The following is a 24,272-nucleotide window of genomic DNA, read 5'->3' on the forward strand; positions in this document are numbered from 1 at the left end:
GGCAGATATTGTGGGAGACAAGTTGGATTGATCCTTTTCTGCTAGATGGCTTTGTGTATCAGAAAGAACCCTAATTACATTGAGTTCTGCAGCGTTTGGGGGGAGGTCCTGATTTACCACACTGGAAGGGTGACACTCCTGACTATCAGAAGGAAAGCAGCAGACAGCACAGTGGGAGAAGAAACAGAAATCACAATAGTGCTGTGCAATTTGAACAGATGCCAAATAAGACATTTGCAAAGTATAACTATAGATAACTTAACAACTTGTGTAAAGGCAATATGATAGTACTAGGCAGTACTGTGGGTTAAACTGAGACATTCCATGTTCATAGGAAGCTTGGGGGGAGACATTATTCACAAAAATAAAAGGGGGAGGAAATGAAAATATACCCAACCTTGAGCTCCTTGGTGGAAATGCAAGGTACAAATATAGGCCACAGTCCACAGTTAAACTATGGAACTCACCCCCCTCAGGAGGCAGTGATTGTCACAAACTTGGACGGCTTAGATCAATTCATGCAGGATAAGAATAAGGCTGTCAATGGCATGCAGTAGCTGGCAAGTGTGTGTTTCAGTTCTGCTGCAGAGCTGAGAGAAGCTCCTATGGGTTATAAGGTTCACATCCTACAAAATGTAATTTTTCCTTGAAGATCTTTCCTACAAAAACTGATCAAATCCAATACCATCCAATATCACTGCACTACATCGCTCAAGGCAAGACATTTTCAGTAGAGCAAGATCAAAGTAGAAACAAGAACACAATATTATTAGTAATATACTTTTATGTTGTAACACTCAAATTTCTTTCCTGGGAATATGCCCCACTGAACTCAGCTGAGCTGACTGTATGGAAGAAGAAGAAGAGGAGGAAGAGGAGGAGGAGGAGGAGGAGGAGGAGGAGTTTGGACTTGATATCCCACTTTTCACTCCTCTTAAGGAGCCTCAAAGTGGCTAACAATCTCCTTTTCCCTTCCTCCCCTCACAACAAACACTCTGTGAGATGAGTGGGGCTGAGAGACTTCAAAGAAGTGTGACTGGTCCAAGGTCACCCAGCAGCTGCATGTGGAGGAGCGGAAACGTGAACCCGGTTCACCAGATTACGAGACCACTCCTCTTAACCACTACACCATGCTGGCTCCCTGGATTGCCCTGTTAGTAAACAAACTGAGGGAAAGAGCTACAGGATAGTAAAAACTAACCTAAGCTCCTACTAACAGAAAATCAGGGTAGGTTATTGTTCCACATCAGATCTAATGTAACAATCTGCAACAGAGATAACTATTGTATTAAACCCAAATATTCCCACTAGACCACTTAGTTGTGCAAAACTGGAAATTTACAAGGAACCAGTCATTTACAACACAATCCAAAGCCCGGAATGAGTGAGTTTCAAATGCGCTGAACTTGGGCTGTCCCAGCTGCACAAGAGCTGCACTGGTGGAACTCCCTCAGAAGCCTCTGTAAGCTAAAGCTCAGGCAATGGAACTGAAGGAGGCAAAACTTAAACTGGCATAAGTCCAAATGGGAGGTGTGGCGGGGGAGGACAGGGCAATGGGAGACTTACACCTATTCCAAACCTCTTTCAGCTCAGTCATGTGATCTGGCAATCCTGTGGAACTTAACTCAAGCAACAATGATGGTAAAACTATAGTTTAAAGGGGTGTTTTCCCACTCAGCTTCAGCTCACAGTAATAAGGCTCCTGAACAGATTTTGGAACAGAGGTAATTTACACTGCCTTATCTTAAGCCAGTGTAAATTCTGCTAGCTTCATATACTTAGGATTAGTCTGTTCATGTGGCCACCCAAGAATTCCCTGCCTCTCAATATTAGCAAGGAGTTTTTGTTGCATTGCTTTCAATGCCTCCTAAAAAAACTTTATGTTTAGGCAAGCCAACCAAACATGTAATTAATATTTTGTTTTTAAACTGGTTGCTTTTAGTTATACAGTATTTTGGTAACTTTCTTATTTATGCTTGCTTTTAAAGTCTGTTGATCTAACTGGTAATTTCTTATGAATTTCTTATATAAATCTTGCAAAATAAATAAACTCTGTGCACCTTCATCTTGACATCAAGCACATTCTTCCCTTGTCTCCCAAAACATATGGATGCCAACCAAGAGTCTCACAAAAACCCCAACATCCACAGTACACCCCCCTCAAGCTGGTATGTTGAGGCATTACTGCTGACCATAAGAAACAGCTGAACTGGGATGTTAATTTCAGATTCCCTACAACCCAATCCAATCCAAATATTTATTATGGTAATAGAGCAGCATAAGATAAAGCACCTCTATACATAAATAAAACATCCTATATAGGCAAAAGGGCAACTGCAGAATTAGAAGATACACATACTCATACTCTCTGCTACAGTAAACCAGCCTAAGATAAAAACACATAAAACATGTAATAAATTTCCTACAAAAGTAAAGTTTTCTTCTAATAGGTCTAATAGGTCATAATGGTCTTTCTTAGGACAGCTTCAAGGGTGGGAGATTTGGCAAAAGATCTCCCATTTCTTAATGAATGGCACAATTTATTCCAAGTGAAGTATCTTTTAAGTCTCACTGGTTTTAAGTCTCAGTGGTTTTGTCAGGAGAAATAAGCATATGTTTAAATTTCCTTCACAGAAATCAGCAGAAGTGCTTTTAGCTGGATCATGCCAGGTGTTCTTTAAAATAAACTTTCCACATTTTCCCAGGGTCCTAAAATAGTTTTAATGAAAAAGATAGTAAGCTCCTTGGACCAGGGACCAGTCTCTTCTGCTTATTAAACTCTTTAAAATAACATGTGCATTTATGGAACTGTATCAATAATATTGGGTATTATCCTTCATACTTCAAAAGCATTTACTGTGAAACACATTTGACATTTTAGTAGGATTTTCTTCTTCCTTTTCCTCACTGCTTATATGTTTTCAGTATGCATCTAGAGAATATTCCACCTATGTGCAAGAGAGTGAGTCGTTAGACAGAAATTATGGCTGCCAGCTTCTCTTCAAATATATTACTCTGAACACAAGACTAAAATTATTGGTTTTGCAAGTACTTTGAACTTTAAAATAGAACTTTTGCAGACAATGGAAGGGTTTGCAGAGAATTCAAGTGATCTTTTAAAAAGTAAGATTAGTCATAGTTCATTTCATACTTTAGCTGGAAGACTGGGCTCAAATGTTCAAGTGGCTTTCCAAGACCAAGGGAGAGGGAAAAATCTTTTTTACTGAGCATTTCTATAGACTATTAGATTAATCTGCTACATTCATATACTTATAATTTCTATCTATGCTAGATTGGTTGTCAGAGTGAATTGTTTGGTATCAGTAGCCAACTCAAAGTAGATCTGTTGAAATTGATGAACATGACTAAATTAGGTCTACTAATTTCAGTCAATCTACTCTGGGTAAAACTCTCCCAAATACCACCCAGTGCCTGTATTGCTATCTTTGTTAAAGACAAATGACAGTGGCAATTAAATTCCTACATGTCTGATATAAAGCTTTTTGTTCAAAACTTGATGTGCCATATGACTCTTTTTTTCAATTTATTCAGAAGACATATACCCTGATCCATACACAGCAAATGCAGGCTCCCTATGAACCCCTAATGTGGAGAATCACACACACAAGTGAGCTCTGCTAATAAGCTCTAGCCTAATTTAACAGAAATATATAAATACTGTTTTAACAGGTTGAAATGTTCTTTGTGACTTTGATTTAGCCCTTCTCTTCTTTGCCGAATAGCTGGTATGCTATGTTCCTAGCAAAGGCACCAGCTCGCGAGGGGGGGGGGCAACATCCCACACGCATCATCAGGACATCAGGAAGAGCAAGGGGCAGAGCTGAATGCTGCTGCTGTATGGCTTCAATAGCCAGCGGCTCTTCCTGTGCCTCTTTCTGGTACCACCACCGCCAGGAGACTGCTTCCACTCTCCACAGCAGCAGCAGGAGGAGGAGCCAGCCACAGGAGATATGCTTGGGACATCCAGGGGGAGGGAAATTGAATTAAAAATAAAACTTAAAGGACTGTTTTCCCAAACAAGCATCTGATTCATTCCCAACATCTAGAAAGCAAATTTTCACGGTAGTTATTAAAGTTAACAGATCAGAGGAGACAGAAGTAAACAGAAGAACTCTTTCATCTTAAAGCAATCTAAGCCCTTGTTTAAAAAGAAGAGTTGTAGAAAGCTGCTGACAAGGTCCCATTCCCTAAGAACTCTACAGTTACAGTTACAGTTAAGGCACAATTGCCTAAGAACTCTACAGTTACAGTGGTACCTCTGGTTATGAACTTAATTCGTTCCAGAGGTCCATTCTTAACCTGAAACCATTCTTAACCTGATGTACCACTTTAGCTAATGGGGCTTCCTGCTGCCACCATACTGCCGCCACACGATTTCTGTTCTCATCCTGAGGTAAAGTTCTTAACCCGAGGTACTACTTCCAGGTTAGCGGAGTCTGTAACCCGAAGTGTTTGTAACCTGAGGTATTTGTAACCGAAGTTACCACTGTATATGGAAGGCTGCACCTCCCCGAGTCAACATACTCTGGTCTTAGTAGCTGAAATTCATCCAAGCAGAACTAACTAAAGCAGGAGTAACCAACATGGTGCCCCTCCATATGTTGTTGGACTACAACTTCCATCATCCCAGCCCATTGGTCTTGCTGGCTATAGCTGAAGAGAGTTTGAGTTCATGAACATCTGGAGGGCACATTGGCCATGACTGATGAGAGCTAGAGAAACATGTTTAATCTACATGGGAAAACAACATTTAGTGGCATCCAATATTTAGTCAACCTTCATGCTAAATACAGAAAACTGCAGGATGTTCCAATGATTCATACTAAGAAATGAGATTATCAACATATGTATTAATTAGATGAGGGTCCACCAGTATCGTGGGCTACAAGTATTTTTTTTATTAAGTTCTGAACTATCTACTTTCTACCTCTCATGCCTCTGTACTTCTCCTTGTCCCATCTGTTTGCAACAGATTATGTAACTCTTAAAACCAAATAAATGAAGTAAAAAACCCCATCGTCTTATAAAAGATCACTCACAATTAAGACTAATACTCTCCCACTGATACTTTCTCTACACGGTCAGACACATGTGTCCACATGAGAGATTGAATGAAGGAATAAATGGACCTGCTGATGTGAATCGGCCTTAAGAAACATACGAGTTCAAATATTTTCACAACAACTAGGAATATGAGGTCATCTCTTAATGTACTGCATCAAAAGAAAATGCTTGCCTATATCAGACCATTAAAAAGGATATTTGCTTACTTCAAACCTTATTTCCAATGAGAGCATTGGACCATCTACTGTATTTCAAATAAATTGGTTTAAATCTGCATGTAAAAATATTTACTTCCATTAAGATGCAGAAGCTAAAGAATGGACTACAGATTTCAGGAGATGTTGGTTTTCATCTTAAGTCATCAGTGACAGGCTCTGTGGAAGGCAGAGACCCACACTTTAGTAGACAATATTAAGCAAACACAGAAATTTGCATCTCAAATATTTACAGCTGATTATTATTTACTAACTGCAATGCATCTTCTCTCATTGTGGTTTTCTTATTATGGTTCTTATTATTATTTGGAGCTGGCTGCATGACTGCTTTTTCACTTTCAAAAGAGACTGCTTGACTGAGCCTGAGGGCTTGGTATCCTATGCTGTGCAGTATCCAGTTAGATGGCTAAAAAGGACAGGTCATCCTGGGTTTTTTGGAAAGCTAGTAAACAACAGAGGGCACCTGAAGTGTTCAGCAATTAAAAAGTTTCTAACAGTGGTAGGAATAAATCCACAAGAGATATACAACTTAAAGTTTAATTGGGTAGAGATCATTTTGATCATCTAGCTGCTACTTCAGATATCAGCCTCTCAAAGGTAAAAATAAAACAAACGGTTCCCTTTTCACCTTGGCACACCCCAGTTAATTCCTGTCTTTCCTCTGTGGAAGTTACAAGGATGACAGAGACAAATGATATCTAGTCACATCCTATATTACTATAACCTTTATCATTAATTCAGCTCTGGTCACTTGACGTTAAACCAAGGTGTCACACTCAGTCTTCCTCAAGCCAGTACCCACCAGATGTGTTGAACTAATTGAATCAGTTAAGTAGTCTAACCGAATGAGCTTTAAGACTTGGTTCAACATTGACTCAGTAAGAAAACTGAAGCTTAAACATGGTTTAAAGGTAAAGAACCCCTGGATGGTTAAGTCCAGTCAAAGGCAACTATGGGGTTGCAACACTCATCTCGCTTTCATGCCGAGGGAGTCGGCGTTTGTCCACAGACAGCTAGTCATGTGGCCAGCATGACTAAACTGCTTCTGGCATCATGGAACACCGTGATGAGTGCCAGAGCGCATGGAAACGCCTTTTACCTTCCCGCCACAGTGGTACCTATTTATCTACTTGCACTGGTGTGCTTTTGACCTGTTAGGTTGGCAGACAGAAAATATGGTTTAAAATGGGTTTGTAAACTATGATCTCCACCAACTATGGTGTGATATCATAATCAACATATCACAATTACAGCTGTCTTTCATCACCAGAGGCTGCTGAATGTTGATGATAGAATGCTGAGCAATGAAAGATGAAAGCATCTAAGCAGCTATGGTTTGCCTAATCATTTGAAAGCTTCAGTCAAAGTTCTAAACTATGGTCAGAACAATCCAAGGTTTAGTGTCTGAACGGAGCTATTATGTCACATATTGGAGGAGGAGTACTGGAAAAAGAAGACTCAATAAAGCTTTTCTGTGTAACTGGCAAATGAACTTACAAAGGGTGAACCAATAAGTTTATTTACTGGCATAATGCCCATTGAGAATGCAGCTTTGAAAACTGCCTGGTATATGGATTAATTTTATCCAGGAGCACGTTCGCTAGATAAGTATGTAGGCAGTGCAGCCTTTCAAGGCAAAAGAAAACTAACAGCATTTGTGTTATCTGCGAAACTTTATCATGGTTTAATTCATCTCAGGTACTTTGATCCTTGCACCACAAAAATAACTTTTATATAAGAAATCCGGACTATTACTGTTTGATTTTTCTCCCATTTCAGGACACTACTATTGTTACAAATGCATGTTATTTAGACTGAAGAAAGGCTTTCAAACTAGACTGATAAATAATACGGAAGGATTAAATTCTTTTGGATTTGGATTTTCACTCAGCTGTATCCAAATGTGAAAGGGAGACTCTTTGTCCATTTTTATATCCAACTAATTTAAAGCACTTCCTGAGCATCCTTTGAAGATAGCATCCTTATTTTTTTGTAGTGTTGTTAACATTTGGCTCGCAGTTCAAATATTTCCATCACTTAAAAGCTTCCTCACAGTTTCTACAAATATTTGGAAGGGCGAATTACAATGCGGTCTATAATACTAATTTGGATCAAAAGCTAATTTAGCCTTTACCGCAAGCTACAGCCAGAAGAAGATCAAATATATATATAACACACATAAACACAACAGGTATTATATAGCTTCCCAACCCACTATTCACTTGTATAATCTGTAACAGGGATTTGTGAAAGGTGTTGCTTTCCTTGACAATCTTTAGCGTGCATCTAAACACCACCAGTTTCTCTGAACAGGGTGATAGTGAAAGGGCCTTATGGTTCAATAGGAGAGAACATGTTCTGCATTCAGCAGGTCCCATATCAAATGCCAGAATAATAAAGACATGTGATTTATTATATCTAGAGAGATAATATAAGCACTAACACAAAACCATGGCCAGGAAACAGCTAAAACTCATCAGAAGCGACTTCTGATACAGCTGCAATTACAGTTGGGCAGGTCACTGTATGGCTAAGTTAGTGGTATGAACTTCTATGAACTTCAGGAGCACCCAATTTTAACCAGAATGATAGGATCCTTGTGGTGGAGTGCTATATATACATGTTAAACTATTTCTCTAAAATTCATAAATCAGCAACATCTTCAGTTAGAGTCTCGGGTAGCAGGGTTGAGAACTTGTAGGTCTGCTGCCAGCCAGAGTAGACAACAATGGGAGAGATGGATGAACTGTCTGACTTCGGACAAGGCACTTTCACAACTTCTCTGACCCCTTAAATAAGCCCATTTGAAAACTGCGCTCATAATTTCCCCATAGAATAGATTGTTCAAGTTAATTGTGCTGACTATGTAACAAGATACTCTGCTGCATAAAATCTGCTGCCCATTAATTATGACTAATGATATTTGTATTTTGAGAAAGAGGAGATTCCCTGTTTGTGTTCAATATACCATTTATAATATTGTAAACTAATATAAGTACTACCTCCTGGCAAAGCACAAGCGTGCTTATTTATTTATTTATCATCTATCTATATCTATCTATCTAGCATACCCTCTTGCAGTTAAGGATCATAGAATCATAGAATCATAGAGTTGGAAGAGACCACAAGGGCCATCGAGTCCAACCCCCTGCCAAGCAGGAAACACCATCAGAGCACTCCTGACATATGGTTGTCAAGCCTCTGCTTAAAGACCTCCAAAGAAGGAGACTCCACCACACTCCTTGGCAGCAAATTCCACTGTCGAACAGCTCTTACTGTCAGGAAGTTCTTCCTAATGTTTACGTGGAATCTTCTTTCTTGTAGTTTGGAACCATTGCTCCGTGTCCGCTTCTCTGGAGCAGCAGAAAACAACCTTTCTCCCTCCTCTATGTGACATCCTTTTATATATTTGAACAAGGCTATCATATCACCCCTTAACCTCCTCTTCTCCAGGCTAAACATGCCCAGCTCCCTTAGCCGTTCCTCATAAGGCATCGTTTCCAGGCCTTTGACCATTTTGGTTGCCCTCCTCTGGACACGTTCCAGTTTGTCAGTGTCCTTCTTGAACTGTGGTGCCCAGAACTGGACACAATACTCCAGGTGAGGTCTGACCAGAGCAGAATACAGTGGCACTATTACTTCCCTTGATCTAGATGCTATACTCCTATTGATGCAGCCCAGAATTGCATTGGCTTTTTTAGCTGCCGCGTCACACTGTTGCCTCATGTCAAGTTTGTGGTCAACCAAGACTCCTAGATCCTTTTCACATGTACTGCTCTCAAGCCAAGTGTCACCCATCTTGTATTTGTGCCTCTCATTTTTTTTTGCCCAAGTGCAATACTTTACATTTCTCCCTGTTAAAATTCATCTTGTTTGTTTTGGCCCAGTTCTCTAATCTGTCAAGGTCGTTTTGAAGTGTGATCCTGTCCTCTGGGGTGTTAGCCACCCCTCCCAGTTTGGTGTCATCTGCAAATTTGATCAGGATGCCCTTGAGTCCATCATCCAAGTCGTTGATAAAGATGTTGAATAAGACCGGGCCCAAGACAGAACCCTGTGGCACCCCACTAGTCACTCTTCTCCAGGATGAAGAGGAACCATTGATGAGCACCCTTTGGGTTCGGTCAGTCAGCCAGTTACAAATCCACTGAGTGGTAGCATAGTCAAGTCCGCATTTTACCAGCTTCTTTACAAAAATATCATGGGGCACCTTGTCAAATGCCTTCAGTAATTTTTCCTGTTTTCCCCCCTTAACCAATTTTCTGTTCTAGAATCACATTATCGAATTACTGTACGGCACAATTTTTCCCATAATGTTAAGGGACATAAAACATATAGCTATACTATGCTATATAGCTGCACATACTTGCATAGTATAATGTGTTAGTTATAGTAACAATAAGCAGTTTCATGTATTAAAAGAAATATGGAGGAAAAGCGAGTACAATGGCTTCACAACTGACACTTTCATATTTTCCACAATATCCAAAGTGAATTGTGCATCTCCTTCTCTACTTCATGGTGGGATGCTAAAGACGGTGACATTTTGTGCACATGTGAAGTCTGAAGTATCAACATATTCCATTTTGAGCATTACAGAAAATGAGAAGGGGTCTTGAATTTCCTGAAACCCTAACCCTTGTGTAGCTGAATACCCAAGGCCACTCTATCACATTATGCTAAAATATGGTTTAATATGATGGGCACTGACTGGAAGAAGCTTAGAGAGCTCTGGGTTCACATCTTTCCCTTCTCCATTTGTCCTGCATGACCACAAAGTGGGATTCAGTGGTTTCTACTTTTGTAGAAAAAGAAAATCGGTGTCATGGTTTAACAAATTCAAGGTAGTTTAACAAACTCATAACTCATGGTTTGAAGCTGGCTTGTGTTGAAACTGACCAGTGTTTGGGTGTTTGTGGTTTATGGGTTTATGATCCACAGTTCAACACAACAAGCTAATATTAGGGAAAAGTAAAAGCTGCTGATGTCTTCCTGCTGTCTGCGGGAGAAGAGGGAAGGAAGAACATGTGAACCTGAGGCTCACCTGGGATCATCCTAACTTTTATTCATCACATTAAGCCATGGTTCAGTGTGACATGTGAACACACCCTGTGTCTATGTTTATATGAAAAACAAGAGGGTTCCAACACAGCAAACTGTAAACCATATTATATTCTTATTGCATATTTACTTAATTATTTCGCTAATTGGCTAAACAGATGGGTCACAATCCAGCACAGAAGTTATACATACTTAAGACCACTGAATCAATTGGCTTAAGTATGCTTAATTATATGCTCTGGTGTGCTGAGTGAATTCAAGCACATTTTCATACAAAAACAAACAAACGTAAGAATACTTACATAACAAATGAAAAGAAAACTAAACCATCAACTATATTATGGAAGTCTTTGGAGAGTGTTTATAAATTTGTAATTCTGACATTCCAGAGAATTGCCAATTTACAGGGAAACAGAATCAAACAATTCTATCATTTCATATATATATATAAACACCCCAACTGGGCCATTTTAATATATTTAGTTTTGCACTAATAATTAATATTACCCCAAGCAAGATTTTAAGCGACACCAGGCATTCAAGGGCATTTTTTTCCAGCTCCAGTACAGTATTCTTAACAAATGAAATAAAAATGCGTTGCCAACCCTAGAGCCAAACAAAAACATCTAGAAATTACAGAAAATAAGTATTCCATTCAACGTCCTTAGCCCCCACCCCCATCCCTTTTTTTGTATAGATATGAGTCTAGATCATTTGAATTTTTCCTTAATAAAGGTAAACTTTATGTAACTCACACAAGGTCCCTCCCTAGGCAAAACTAGAACATCTAGAAACCAACCCTACTGACAGAAGTTTGATAATATATGTAAATGTATCCACTGTAAATCAGGGCACGTATTTGTTTAGTAAATCTTCATGAAAGCACGTATCCGTAGGCAGTTACAGTATACTAGTGGGATGTGATATATTTACTTATAATATGAAACAAAATTCCTAAAAATAGAAAGCTAACAGCTTATCAAGTACTTGGAAAAACACTTTAAAATGTGCTAGGATACAGATGTGTTTTGATAAACTAAAAAAGAAATACATTGATGACTTGGGTGGACGTTTCCAGGGGATGCTTGGAGAGTGTTCTACAGCCCCGTTGAACCTTCAATGTGGGGTTCATCAGAGTTGGGTTTGATTTTATTCCCTGTGCTGTTTAACATCTACATGAAACCACTGAGTGGGGTCGTTTGGAGTTCTGGAGTACGTTGTCAGCATAATGCTGATGACACACAGCTCAACTTCTTCTTTACATCTGTAGGTGAGGCAGTGGATGTGCTGGACCATTATTGTCTTGCCGAAATAATGGACTTGAGGAGAGCCAACAAACTGAAGCTCAATCCAGATAAGACTGGGGCACTGTTAGTGGGTGGTTCCCTAGATTGGATGGATGAGAGGTTGCCTGCTGTTGATGAAATTACACTGCCTCTGAAGGAGTGGGTATGTAGTTTGGGGGTCCTTTGCTGTCACTTGAGGCTCAGGTACAGTGGTGCCCCGCAAGACGAATGCCTCGCAAGATGGAAAACTCGCTAGGCGAAAGAGTTTTCTGTTTTGGAGGTGCTTCGCAAAACGAATTTCCTGTGGGCTTGCTTCGCAAGACGAAAATGTCTTGCGAGTTCCTGTGGGTTTTTTTCCCCTTCCCCCCCTTTTTCTAAGCCGCTAAGCCGCTTATCCGCTTATCCGCTAAAAGCCGCTAAACCGCTAATAGCGCTAATCCGCTAAGCCGTCAATGGGCTTGCTTCGCAAGACGAAAAAACCGCTAGATGAAGAGATTCGCGGAACGGATTCTTTTCGTCTTGCGAGGCACCACTGTAGTCTCAGTGGTGCAGAGTGCCCAACTGCACTGGCTGCCAATTAGTTTCTGGACCCAATTCGAACTGCTGCTTTTTACCTATAAAGCCTTAAAACAGTTGAGGGCTGCAATACCTCAAGGAAGGCCTCTCCCTAGAGAGACCCTTCTAGGTGTGCCTCCTCCATGAGAGGTCCAGAGGACAGCAACACGAGAGCAGGCCTTTTCTGCAGTGGCTCCCCATTTGTGGGATGCTCACCTGGTGCCATCATTATACATCTTTAGGCACCAGGCAAAAACGTTCCTCTTCAACCAGGCCTTGGGCTAATTAACATTCTATGTCCTTTTAAATGTGTTGGAATGGGTATTGTTTTGTTTTGTTTTGTTTTGTTCTGGTTCTTGTTTTTATTATGTATTTTGTGTTTTTATTTTGTATTTTTATAGTTTGAACCACTCTGACATCTTTGGGTGGAGGGTGGTATACAAATTTAATGAACAAAAATAAAAATAAATGTGCAAACTCAATCAAATTTTGTCACTATTACTATGCTTAGCACTAAACTTTTGCCTTTCCATGAACTGGGCTTTACAGCCAGGATTATTATTTCCCCTCAATATCTGACTATCAGAAGTCACTACAGAAGAATGGTGGTGGTAAATTGACAAAAAAAAACAATTATTGGCAACTTTACAAGAAAGGTTACTCTCCTAAATCAAGCAAGAGAACTCATAACATAGCAGGGTAATAGAATTTTAAGGTCAGATACTTTCAGATGATAAAATTAGTCATATTTGAATTTAGGCATTTGCCCAATCTAGAAACAAATAAAGCATTCCCAAGAGATTATAGACACTCCATGTAAAACAACAATGTATGTTTTCAGTCATGTGTCAAATAGCAGAATATAAACCTCAGCTTACACTTTCCCAAAGTACTTCATCCATATTGTGTTTGAATTTATTCAATCCTCCTAAATGGATACTGAATCTAGCTAGACAAATATAATCTAACCCAAGATAATTAAATAAAATGTCAATGTATCTCTATGCAAATTGTGAGAACCTAGCTCAGCAGAATACTCTAGATATCCCATAAAAGCACCCTGCAGTTCAATACTGTATTACTTTAAGTGTAACCTTATCCAGTAGCTGTCTTAAGAATTTGTGAGATCTTTGTCCTGAGTCCATAACCCAAATTGAGCCCTGAAATGTCGACAACATTTCCAGGAAGGGAAAATCAAATAAGCAGCCAAATTAACCCACAATCTACTCTGTCTAGTAGGATGAATGTACAAGCATGATGACATCACTGGTGGCTGAAACTAGGACAAGACTACTAAATAAGAACAGGAGCTATAAAGACTTGAAAAATTCATACATTTCAAAATTTCAAACATTTCTAACTTTGTTCACACAGCATCCCCACACAATTTTTGCAGCTCCTCAGCAAAGGTGTTGTCATCCATGAGGATCAACTCCTGAGCTATTGGGCCCTAGAGCTCCTGCCTCCTCCCCACCTTTTGAAAACTTAAAAGAAAATACTTTGTGTTAATAGTGGCTGGTCGCACTACAAAATGCACCACCTTAATTTGTGCAGAGCAGTCCATCTATTGGTCAGTGTCATGGGCTTGTGTCCCAAGGTCTCTATGAACCTCTTATCATGCATGTTCCTCAGGATCTTCAGCAGTTCCCCTCTGCACCCCTTGTGAATGCAAATTTACTTGTACATAATGGCAGGTTCCCAGGAGAAACACACCCCAAATTCCTTCTAGAGACCTAGAAATCTGTCAAAACTGGAAAACTCTCTAGCCTCCCATAACTTCTCTTACCTCATCTTTGACAAAAAGATCTTAAGTGGATTGTAACAATGTTTTGTATACACTATCTAAAAGAACTGATGAGAAAAGGGGGGATACAAGAGAAGATCTTTGTAATATCTAAAGTTTGTAAGCTCATTGTTGCATAGAAGCTCCCTGCATGCCTTCTCTTGACTCCATGGAAAAATATAGCTTCTTTATGATACTCAGGGTGAAACCTAGCTGACTACATCAACAGAATCAAAACGCTTGGCATTGAAAGCACAGCATTTGATTGGTGGGTGCGTCAATGCTTTCAAGGATTAAGCTATTATACAGGCATATGGAACTGTGATGCTGAAAGGAATTCAGCTGATGAGAAAGCACACAAACAAGGAATACAACCATATGTGCATCTGATAGGAGAGACGTTGGTGCTGTCTATAATGAAGTGGTTGACTCTCTTGTTGAGTTCTTGAATAAACGTTTTGAAGTTGATTCTGATCTGCTGCTCAAAGGCAAGCCTTTTGAAACCTTCAGTAAACCAGGAGGAAGTTCACAAGGTGTTATTTGCAGAACTTGATCTGACCGAACTTTCATTAGAGTAGGGGAGATTCCCTACTCTAGGAGTAGAAGTGATGTTCACAGATGATGACACATTTGTTTCACTTTCTTGCATTATCTGATCCACACAGAAATGTCACAGTGCTCACGATCCTTCTTCTGGCAGCTAAGCTTCACAGTGGTGTTGCTGAGCATCTCACCTACACAAATGTCACCTTGAAGTCCATCAACAGAAACAAACTCTCACTTGATTCAGAAACTGAACATCTGCATCTATCACAATATGCCACCACTCATCGAATGGGATCCTAGGGCATCAGTGCTTCTGTAGATTAAAATATGTGAGCAAAGGACCAAAAATATGGCCACGGCAAGACAGCAGTTGTGCTTTAAGGGATTTTCTTCAGAGGCTTGCAAGCATAACAACTCAAAACACTCAATCCCAGGTGTTGACAGTCTGATCAGCATGAAACAAATAAATTGAAACATACTCAGCACAATGCGAAAGGAGGTACCATGGCACAACTGTGTAATATTCAGTTTTGTGTTTGCTTTGTGCTGGTATGTAACAGCTGCATACTTACATACACTGTTAAAACAGAGTTCAATAAATGCCAAAGTCCATAAATGGCTTGACTAGTCAAGTAGTTAGAGCCATAATATACTATTTATATAAGCTTATGAAGATTTCAAATGAACCAGTATTCATCTTCATTTTCTATTTCTTTTTATCTTTTCTCATCTATCTACTTTTTAAAGAAACTACATAGCTCCTTATTAAATCTTATATGCCCAACTGCACAAAAACTTATTTCACACTGCCACCAATTTTTTGACACTGCACAAAATGTGTCTGGTTCGACGTTATAACTTAATAACTACTCCAGGGTTTATTCTAAGAGGTTTTATGTTATTCTTGTCACTGGTTCATAATTCTTACTTTTACATAATGTGCTCAACAAAGATTTGCAAAGCTTGGGGGGGGGGGAGAAGTCTGAAAATAGTAGGACAGAGTTTGCCAACTTTTTGGATCCATGGGCACATTTGCATGCTCCACAGTTGCACATGCACAGCTATGCAAACATGTGCATGCATGTACAAAAGGCTTCCTCCAAGCCTAAGTTCTGTTTGGGGAGAAGAGGACAGGACCTGGCAGGGACCAAGGAAGGCTTCTGAGGGAGCATGTGCAGTGGTGTGTACCATGGGGGAAGAAAGCATACATACATATATACATACATTTATTTTAGAAGAGGCTATTAAAAGTGAGTTAATGACAAAAACAACTCATAAACAACGGAGTGCCTTATTCATAACTTCAGTTACTTATGTCACTACATTAGAAAATCTGTAGTCTGTGCTTAACTTTAGTATAATAATTTGAGACACATATTTCCTGCATGTTTTCATTCATTTTCACGTAAGTTCTAGAAAATTCTCTCTTCCCACCCCCCATCTACTAAGTTGTAGTTTAAGAACACCAAATAAGGCTGTTATTTTAAAAAAGTCAGTTCCTTCTAACATTATACAGTAATCTTGAGAAAATGTATGCATGAAATTCAAAAAGAGCTTAATATTCCCCAATTACCTATTTCTCTTAAGCAAAATGGATGAACTATCTATCTGCTTTATTTTTTTTTACCTGACCTAAATTATTTCTGGGTCGAGATTTCATGAATTTCAATACATATCACATGGATATATTTCATCCATGGATAATTTCAGTATGCACGATTCAATTAACAGAACATTATTTATTTATTTTGAAACATTATTTATGCACCACTAAAACAGGCGCACACAGTATGTTTGAACACAGTGGTTGCATTCACACAGCCCCAGGCACAAGCAGAGTAAACAGATCTGGAAGTCTGGCTTCTCTATGTGTCTGTACTTCAGAACACGGTTTGTTGCTGCTTCTTAACAAGCCAAAATCAAGAGACAACCTTAAGCCATGGTTAAATGTTGGTGTGCTGATTGTTTATCCCATTCGCACTAGGGGAAGACTGAAGCAGGAGTGACCTAGCAGCATCCAGAAGCATGCTGCTCTTTCACAATAAATCACGATAAGCCAGAAAGTCTGGCTTATCATTACAAACAAACACTATCTCGCTAAAGATCATGGCAATTTCTTCCACATAAATATTTACAGAAATAACTAGTTGCCATTTTAGATTGTTTATCTTAACCCTGCATCGAGAACCACAATGGTGTTTTTTAAAAAAAAATGCAAGGCACACCTCACACTGGAGAATTCCAGAGTTATATTTGTCTGCTATTAATTTTAGTGAATTCTCATATACAGTTTTGGTTAACAGATACATTGGACAAGTGGAGAACACAATTTACACACTTACAATGACTGACAGCAGGTGTGTGAACTGCCACATAAATCTCATGTGCAGCTACTTTAAACATGTCCAGTTTATGGAAGCAAACAAACAAAATATGCAAACTTTTAAGTTACAGCTGCATTCCTCCAAGGACTACAAAAAAGACCAAGAACACGCAAAGGATCTGTTGACAAGTGCAGTGTTTGCAAGGTGAGAGAATTTAAAGTAAGTGCACAATGACAGGTAGAAATATCCCAAGATGCTCTGCAACAACCTGAAATAACCAGAACAAATATACCAAACACAAATAAATACTGATGGTAGTTATTCATAGCAAGTTAACAGGACTAAAGTACTCTGGTCACTAGGACATACCAACTTTCAAGGGGTTCTGGAAGTATAGTATTGGAAGAGGCAGAGGTGGAAGAAGAAGAAGAAGAAGAAGAAGAAGAAGAAGAAGAAGAAGAAGAAGAAGAAGAAGAAATAGCAGTAGTGGGGTTTTTCCCCACATGAGTACAAAATCTGTACATTACTATTAGTGTACTGCTTTACCAGAGGTAGGGAACCTGTTCACCTCCAGATATTGCTGTATGACAGCTATAATTCCTGACCATTGGACCATGCTGGCTGGGGCTAATAGGAGTTGGGAGTCGAACAGCATCTGCAGGAGCACAGGTTCCCCATCTCTGTTATATAACTATTGATATATTTGGGCTTAATTAACAGTACTTCTTTCTCCACTTATTTCTTAATAAACAGTGGCTTATTATCAACTTATTGCCAGAGGAACTTATTGCCAGGAATGCTTTACAGGGAGTCTTGCAAAGAAACAGTGTGGATGGTTTAGAATCAGGAGTGGTTAAATATCCATTTCAAAGGCAGCATTTTCTATGTGGAAAAATGGGAAGGCCTCTGTTTTTCTTCGCCCAGGCACAAACCAGACAGAAACAGCAGTAGTTTTATCTTCACTGTAATTACTGTGCCAGCAGTACAAAAGTAAAGTACTTTACTGAAATAAATGTGGAAATAAACTTCGACAGTGTGGGTACAAACCCCATTGCTACTTCTCATGTAATTTATTCAGCAAAACAGGAGTATTACAGCAAGAAGTGTTGACTGCGCATAACTATCACTGAAAGATGTCAGTCTGTCAAGCTACTCCCACAAACAATCATTATTGCTATCTTCAGATTTGTTGAATTCCCATCCCTCTACATGGCCAAACTTGGTCCTCCATATGTTCTAGGACTACAACTCCCATCAACCCTAGCTAACAGGACCAGTGGTCAGGGATGATGGGAACTGTAGTCCCAAAACATCTGGAGGGCCAAGCTTGGTCATGCCTGCTCTGCACAATCCTGGAGAAGGTCTTCAGATACCCAGCTCTAAGGGTCATATAGGGGTTCAAAAGTTAAATCCAGAACTTTGAATTGTACCTAGAAACAAAAAGGAATCCAATGATTTTTATTTTTAAACTAAGGATGTGTCTTCTGATTGACCAGCCTTAGTTAATCATCTAGCTCCAGGTTTCCTGAACCAGATGTAGTTTCCAAGGTATGGTGCCCTCTAGGTGTTTTGGATTACTACTCTCATCGGCCCCATCTGGCACAGCTGTCTTGATAGGGTTTGATTGAAGTTGCAGTCCAAACATCTGGACAATACCAGATTGGCAAAGGCAGCAGTACTCTAACCTAGATGTTATCTGGGCACAAAGAACTGTGACTAGAGAGAACTAGGAGCTGGTGCACCAGACTCATATAAGAAACAGTAAAAGGTGTTTTCAGCTACAGATGCCACCTCAACATAAAGAAAATAAGGGCCAGAGCTAACTGCCAAGCTGATCCATTAGAAAGAATAAAACTGCAACCAGAATGGGAGAAAATAACACTTCCACCAGCTACCAACAGCACCATCTATTAAATATAATGTGGTCTGTAAGTTAGCTTGTGTACTATCCATCATGTCTAGAAAATACATTGAAATGAGAGACCACACTTTACTGAAAAATATATAGAAAATTACATTTTCAAGATTACCCACTCTTTATCTACTACCATGTTCAGACTACTTAAGTGAACAATTCTTTCCTTTCTGCCCATTAAGAAAGATACTGTGTTTTCCTTTTACCTTCTCGAGATCAAAAGCTTATTTTGCAAAGACTCCGCCACCCCATAAGTCAACGACTTGCATCATATTTTCATGACAAACACTTATGCAAGACAAATTGCAGACAGGGATGAAAAGGCAAAGCAATAAGCTGGAGTTAGTCCAATCTCATGTTAGCTACTTTGACTTTAACATAGTACTACGTGCAACAAAACAATTAAGAGAGGGGGGAAAGAAATACAATTTCAGACTTATTAAAAATGCATAAAGTGCCCACTTGGAACAGTATAAATTAACGTATCTCCTGCCACACCATTAGTTGCAAGGCTAAGAATGATGCTACTCAGCAGGCTAGTGCTTTAATGAAGAAGCACCTGAATTCCAGGGAGGAACACCTGTGGTTGGAAATCAGAAAACACTTGCGATCAAAAAGAGAGCTGCTGAGTAATGTGTTTTCTGGATCTTGGTCCCATGTGTTTCTAAAGAGGGTACATATAATAACACAGTTTGAAATATTCCAGCGTACGAGAGTAGAGTACTAACAGAACAAAGGAAGAGCGCATATACTTTTAGGTATATGCAAAGTAAGGTTAGAGTCATTCACTTCAATAAGCAGAGTTACAGGAAAGTATTTATCATGATTAAGGAGTGGAAAGTTATATAGAAGAGATGCCAACGAAACATAGCTCAAATGGAAGGGAGACCCATTGTTGTGAGCATGTGAACAAACATTTATAAATGCTTTCTTTCTCTGAACAACTAAGTGTAATGTTCCTGATTGGTCCATACCATTTGATTGTTGTTTAAGACAAGACTACAGATAGACCACCCAGCTCATTCAACTTTTTAGAATATGAATGTAGTACTCACTGGCTTGGATAGTAAGATAAGTAAACTCAAGGAAGTTCACAAAAGCACAGTTTCCTGTCTTCCCTCCTACATCCAACTCTGCCCCCAGAAAAACTCTCTGGAGGATCAGGTACCCTCTTAAGAAATATGGGAGAGTGTAAAGGGGAGAACCCTACAAAATCAGGCCAAGATCCACCCAATTTTAGGCAATTAACCTTGAATATCGCATCCCACATTGTTCAGACCTGACTCTTGACCCGCCAGAGGTGTGACTATGGTGGGGAATGGGGAAAATTTATTTCCTTAAGTTAACTTATATTAGGATCTAAACCATTATTTTTAGCCTTCCATACTCTGATCTTTCAGTTCCTCTTGACAAGCTTACCTAATTTTGGCAGGGAATAGGGCACTTTGAAGTAGTCTTCATAAAACTCAACTAGTCTCCGAGTAATGTTTAGAGCATAATCCCCAGATCCTCTTCTGATGGCATCAGGTCTTGCATACAATCGGATCTGATTGGAAAACAAAACAAATGAAATGACTGGTCATTATGTTTTCTGCCATTTTACATGGATTACAAAGTGAAAAGGTCCAAATCTGTTAGGTCTCTCTGTCTCCCTCTGCCCTCCCCTCCCTCCAAATCCCAATATGAGCAGCATAGATGGCTTTACTGAAATAACAAACTTGCACAATTAAAAATAACAAAGCTGAAAGTGCCACCAATCCAAAACTGTAGCTGTATATGGTGCCAAATACACAGATTTTAATACATCTTGCATCAAATATGAATATTCAATGCAATTGCTTACATGTGTTTTCCAGAGATATGATGGCACAGTGGATTAGTGTAATGGCTCTTTGCCTACTTGAAATGTAGAGGTGGCTCAGTAGGAAAGGAGTTCATGGCAAGTTAAAGGCATTTTCCATCAAACCCTGAACACATTAGCAGGCTGTGTAGGTAATATAATAATTCATCCACCCTTTCTTATACTGGCACTGATGAGCAAAATAAGCCCTCAGAAATAACCATTTATAAGCTTATTCATGTACACAAACAATTAGTATTCCTGAAGCCCATCCATGACTGCTCCAGGCCAGTATTTCTATTTTCAAAATGCAGTAAGTATATTAAAGCTGTTCATACTTCTTACACAATGTAGATGCTGAAGCTGCGTTCAGCATAAAACATTTCAGCTGTCTTCCTGTATGAATCACCAAAATGAAACAGCCATTTCTTCATCTAGAGGGTGTGGGTTGCAGCCTTCATTGCTTCTGTAGGCTGTTCCTGTCAGCCAAAGTTTTTCAAAGTGCCTCACAGAGCATATAGAATTTGTCAGCCTATAAGCTAATGCACCTCAAACACTGCTGCTATTCACCCCAAAGCAGGGCTATATGACAATCAGCAGCTCAGTTCCCATGTCACTTGAAGCCTCAGTTAAGCATTACCATGGTTTAAAGAAGAACATGTGGAATGCTGGTACTCAGGGTCAAAGCTATGTCCACTTTGTGCCTTCCCCACTTATGCAGTGCTACTGGGATCTAAGCTATGGTTTGGCTTGGAGTTGTGTCTGAACCCAGGTTCATGGTTTCTCAGTTTCTCTCTCTCTCTCCAAACAAACCATGAGCCATAACCAAGGTTTGTTCTTGGTTTAGTACTCATGGTTTGTTTGAGGGAGTCAAACCTTAAGCCCATGATCAGATTTAACACTGAGCCAAACCATGGATTAGCTCTTAATAGTGGCAATGGTGATTTTGCTCCCAGCATGCTACATGCTTACCTTTAAACCATGGTTATTGTGTAAACAAGGCCAATATGCAAACCATTAATGTGGTTGACTGCCAAATGCAACAATAGACCATTCTGGTCTGTTGCACACTCTGCTCCCTAAAAATCTACACCAACAGGGATCAGTCTTAAAAAGAGTGCACCACAAAGCAAATTCAAAATTATGAAGTTGCACCACTTGAGTGTTTGCTATAGTACAGGGATGGCCAACTTCCAAGAGACTGCAATCTACTCACACAATTAAAAACTGGTAGTGATCTACCCTTTGGGGGGGGGGTCAGGTCAAAGTTGTTGAGCTTTTTTAGGAAGGAAAGCTGTTTTTTCAGGAGTTCAGGTAAAAGTTGTTGAGCTTTGACCTGAATCCCATGGGGGTGGGGGGAGAGAAGAGGAAAGGAATAAAAGAAAAAAGTATCTCACCAAGAGATCACTAATGAAACAGTCAGCCTAGCAGTAAGAGCTCCTTCTTCCATTCTAGCGATCTAGAGGGCGGGGTGAGGGGGCTTGGGCTGATGGAGGAGCCAGCGATTGACCACGATCTACCAAAACCTCCTGGGGATTGACCAGTAGATCGTGATTGACCTGTTGGACATCCCTGCTATAGTACATATGCATGCAGCCCTTTCTTCTTCAAAGCACAGTTCTCTACAAAGGCCCCTAGAGTTTAAATGGCTTACACCCATGTAAGTGGGTATAGGCCTACAGTCTATAGAGGCAAACCCATACAATGTGCATGCCTGAGTAAAAATCAAAGGAAGGCCCACAGACTCTCCTGCTGTGACTTGTGGCACCCATGGTTTACAACACAATACATTGTTATAGTTAGATCTTCCCTAAAGCAGAGGTTAGTTATGTGCAGAACTGTGTGAAAAAACTAGAGAAAAACTGTTGGTGAATAGCGGTCTTGCCACACTACCCCCTGTGCTTGCTACTGTCTTGCATGTTCTCTTCTGACTTCAAGAAGTCAACAGCATCCATTGGGAGACAATGGAATGATATTTAATATGGCTGCCTCCAGTTCCATTCAGTTCAGCTGGCCTCGGTGCCAAAATATTAAAACACCACAATCAGCATCACAGCTACAGAAGTAACACGGATGCTTGGGATCTTGATGGCTCTCTCACATATTATGTTTTTGCTATTCAAAGACTATGTTTAGACTGCTATAAAGAAAGTTGGCGTGGCATCCATTCTTGTAAAGTAATAAGTTCTAGAAGACAGAAAGAGGTCTTCTCAGCAAGATTTTAGAATCTTTGATAAAAACCACGTCTCAAAAGCTACATCTCACACAAGCAATGGGGGAAATGTGCTGGTCAGTGTTTCCCCACTCCTTACTGTACAGACCAGATGTGCTCAGTGTGGAAACCTCCCAGATGTTGGATGCCCACCCCCATCAACCCTAGTCAGCATGGCTTAATGGTCAGGAATTATGTAAACTGCAGTCCAACACCATCTGGTGGGCAGCACATTGTTTCCCCCTGTTCCACACCATGACTAATATCTGACTTGCATCCATTCACATGCAGACAAGTGTCATGACAGGATCATAATCCACATTGCTTTTGGTAAGTGGAAATGACACAATGGGAAATGGGGAGACAGAATAATTTCCCCAAAGCTTTTCTTGGGAGTTATGAAATTGTACTTTCCAACAAAAACACAGGTCATGGTTCATCTTCACATTTGTGCAGGATCTTAGTAGAGTACCTAATTATTGCCTTTTTCTGAGGAAATGTGAAATAGAAAACACAATTAAGCTAATGATTCATGTAATACAATTGAGTTTTACTCTCTGGCGAGCCCTTTTTCTACTTTTTAACACTTGAAGCAATGCAGTATATACATGAATTCCATGATCGTGTCCACTTTCCTTAGAAAACATTAACCCCCCATGTCGAAAGACAATGGAAGAAGAGGGTGTCTTTGGGGATAAAGAAACTTTTCCGTAAGTGCTGTGGTGAATACAGTTCAGTGCATGAGTTTAACACATATTTCACTTGTGACACCAACATGCTTGACTGAAAATCACTATAATCCCTAAGCAGTAGGTCCAGATTAGCTACTCTGCAAATGGGAAGGCTCCTTATGTACAGACAAGGAACAGAGATCCAGCAGAGACTACCTGCTTAAGGAAATGTGAAGATGTTCCTTATCAACTTAGCATTTCCCCTACACACACACAGAGAGAGAGAGAGAGAGAGAGAGAGAGAGAGCTCATGCTGCTATGGAGTCCCTCCCAACCATTGAAGCAACTTTTCAGGAGGCAAAGGAATCCATGAAGATCACACCCCTTCTTCCAGTAGAAGCAAAGCTCTGCTGAGCTTAACTCTAGATCCACCCCACTGCATGGAGAAACTTGTCCCTAGACAATTGCCACTGACTTTGTTCTGTTCTGGTCAATCTATCTGTATCCTTGTATCTTCTTTGTCCATTTCACAGTTTCAGTGCTGCAGTTTCCCAGTGACCTATCTGTTCAATAATATTTTCCCCTCTTACTTGCCCATTCCACAAATCCCACAAATTTGAAAGAAATATACTATTGTAGTCTTTTTAAAAGTTTTTGCAACTTGTCAACACTCACAGGCTGTTTTTAAGAGACAGAGGAAATCCAACGGCTGATTCATGCATTGCTTTTTATGTAGCAAAGTCATCACAAGAGAATTTTAAATGTTCTGTTCATGAAGAGAA

The 24,272-nt window shown here is 39.8% G+C and overlaps 1 protein-coding gene across 2 annotated transcripts in view; it reads right to left on the bottom strand.

Moving 5' to 3' along the window:
* TRHDE (thyrotropin releasing hormone degrading enzyme) overlaps positions 1 to 24,272 on the bottom strand; it is a 201,101-nt gene that overhangs the window by 127,810 nt on the left and 49,019 nt on the right. For both annotated transcript variants that reach the window (XM_079993791.1, XM_079993790.1), the window contains exon 3: positions 20,187 to 20,313. In XM_079993791.1, coding sequence (XP_079849917.1) covers positions 20,187 to 20,313 — 127 coding nt within the window. The remainder of the gene's footprint in view (positions 1 to 20,186; positions 20,314 to 24,272) is intronic.

This window comes from Podarcis cretensis, assembly GCF_951804945.1.
Source record: "Podarcis cretensis genome assembly, chromosome: 10".
In the NCBI taxonomy this organism is placed as follows: domain Eukaryota; kingdom Metazoa; phylum Chordata; class Lepidosauria; order Squamata; family Lacertidae; genus Podarcis; species Podarcis cretensis.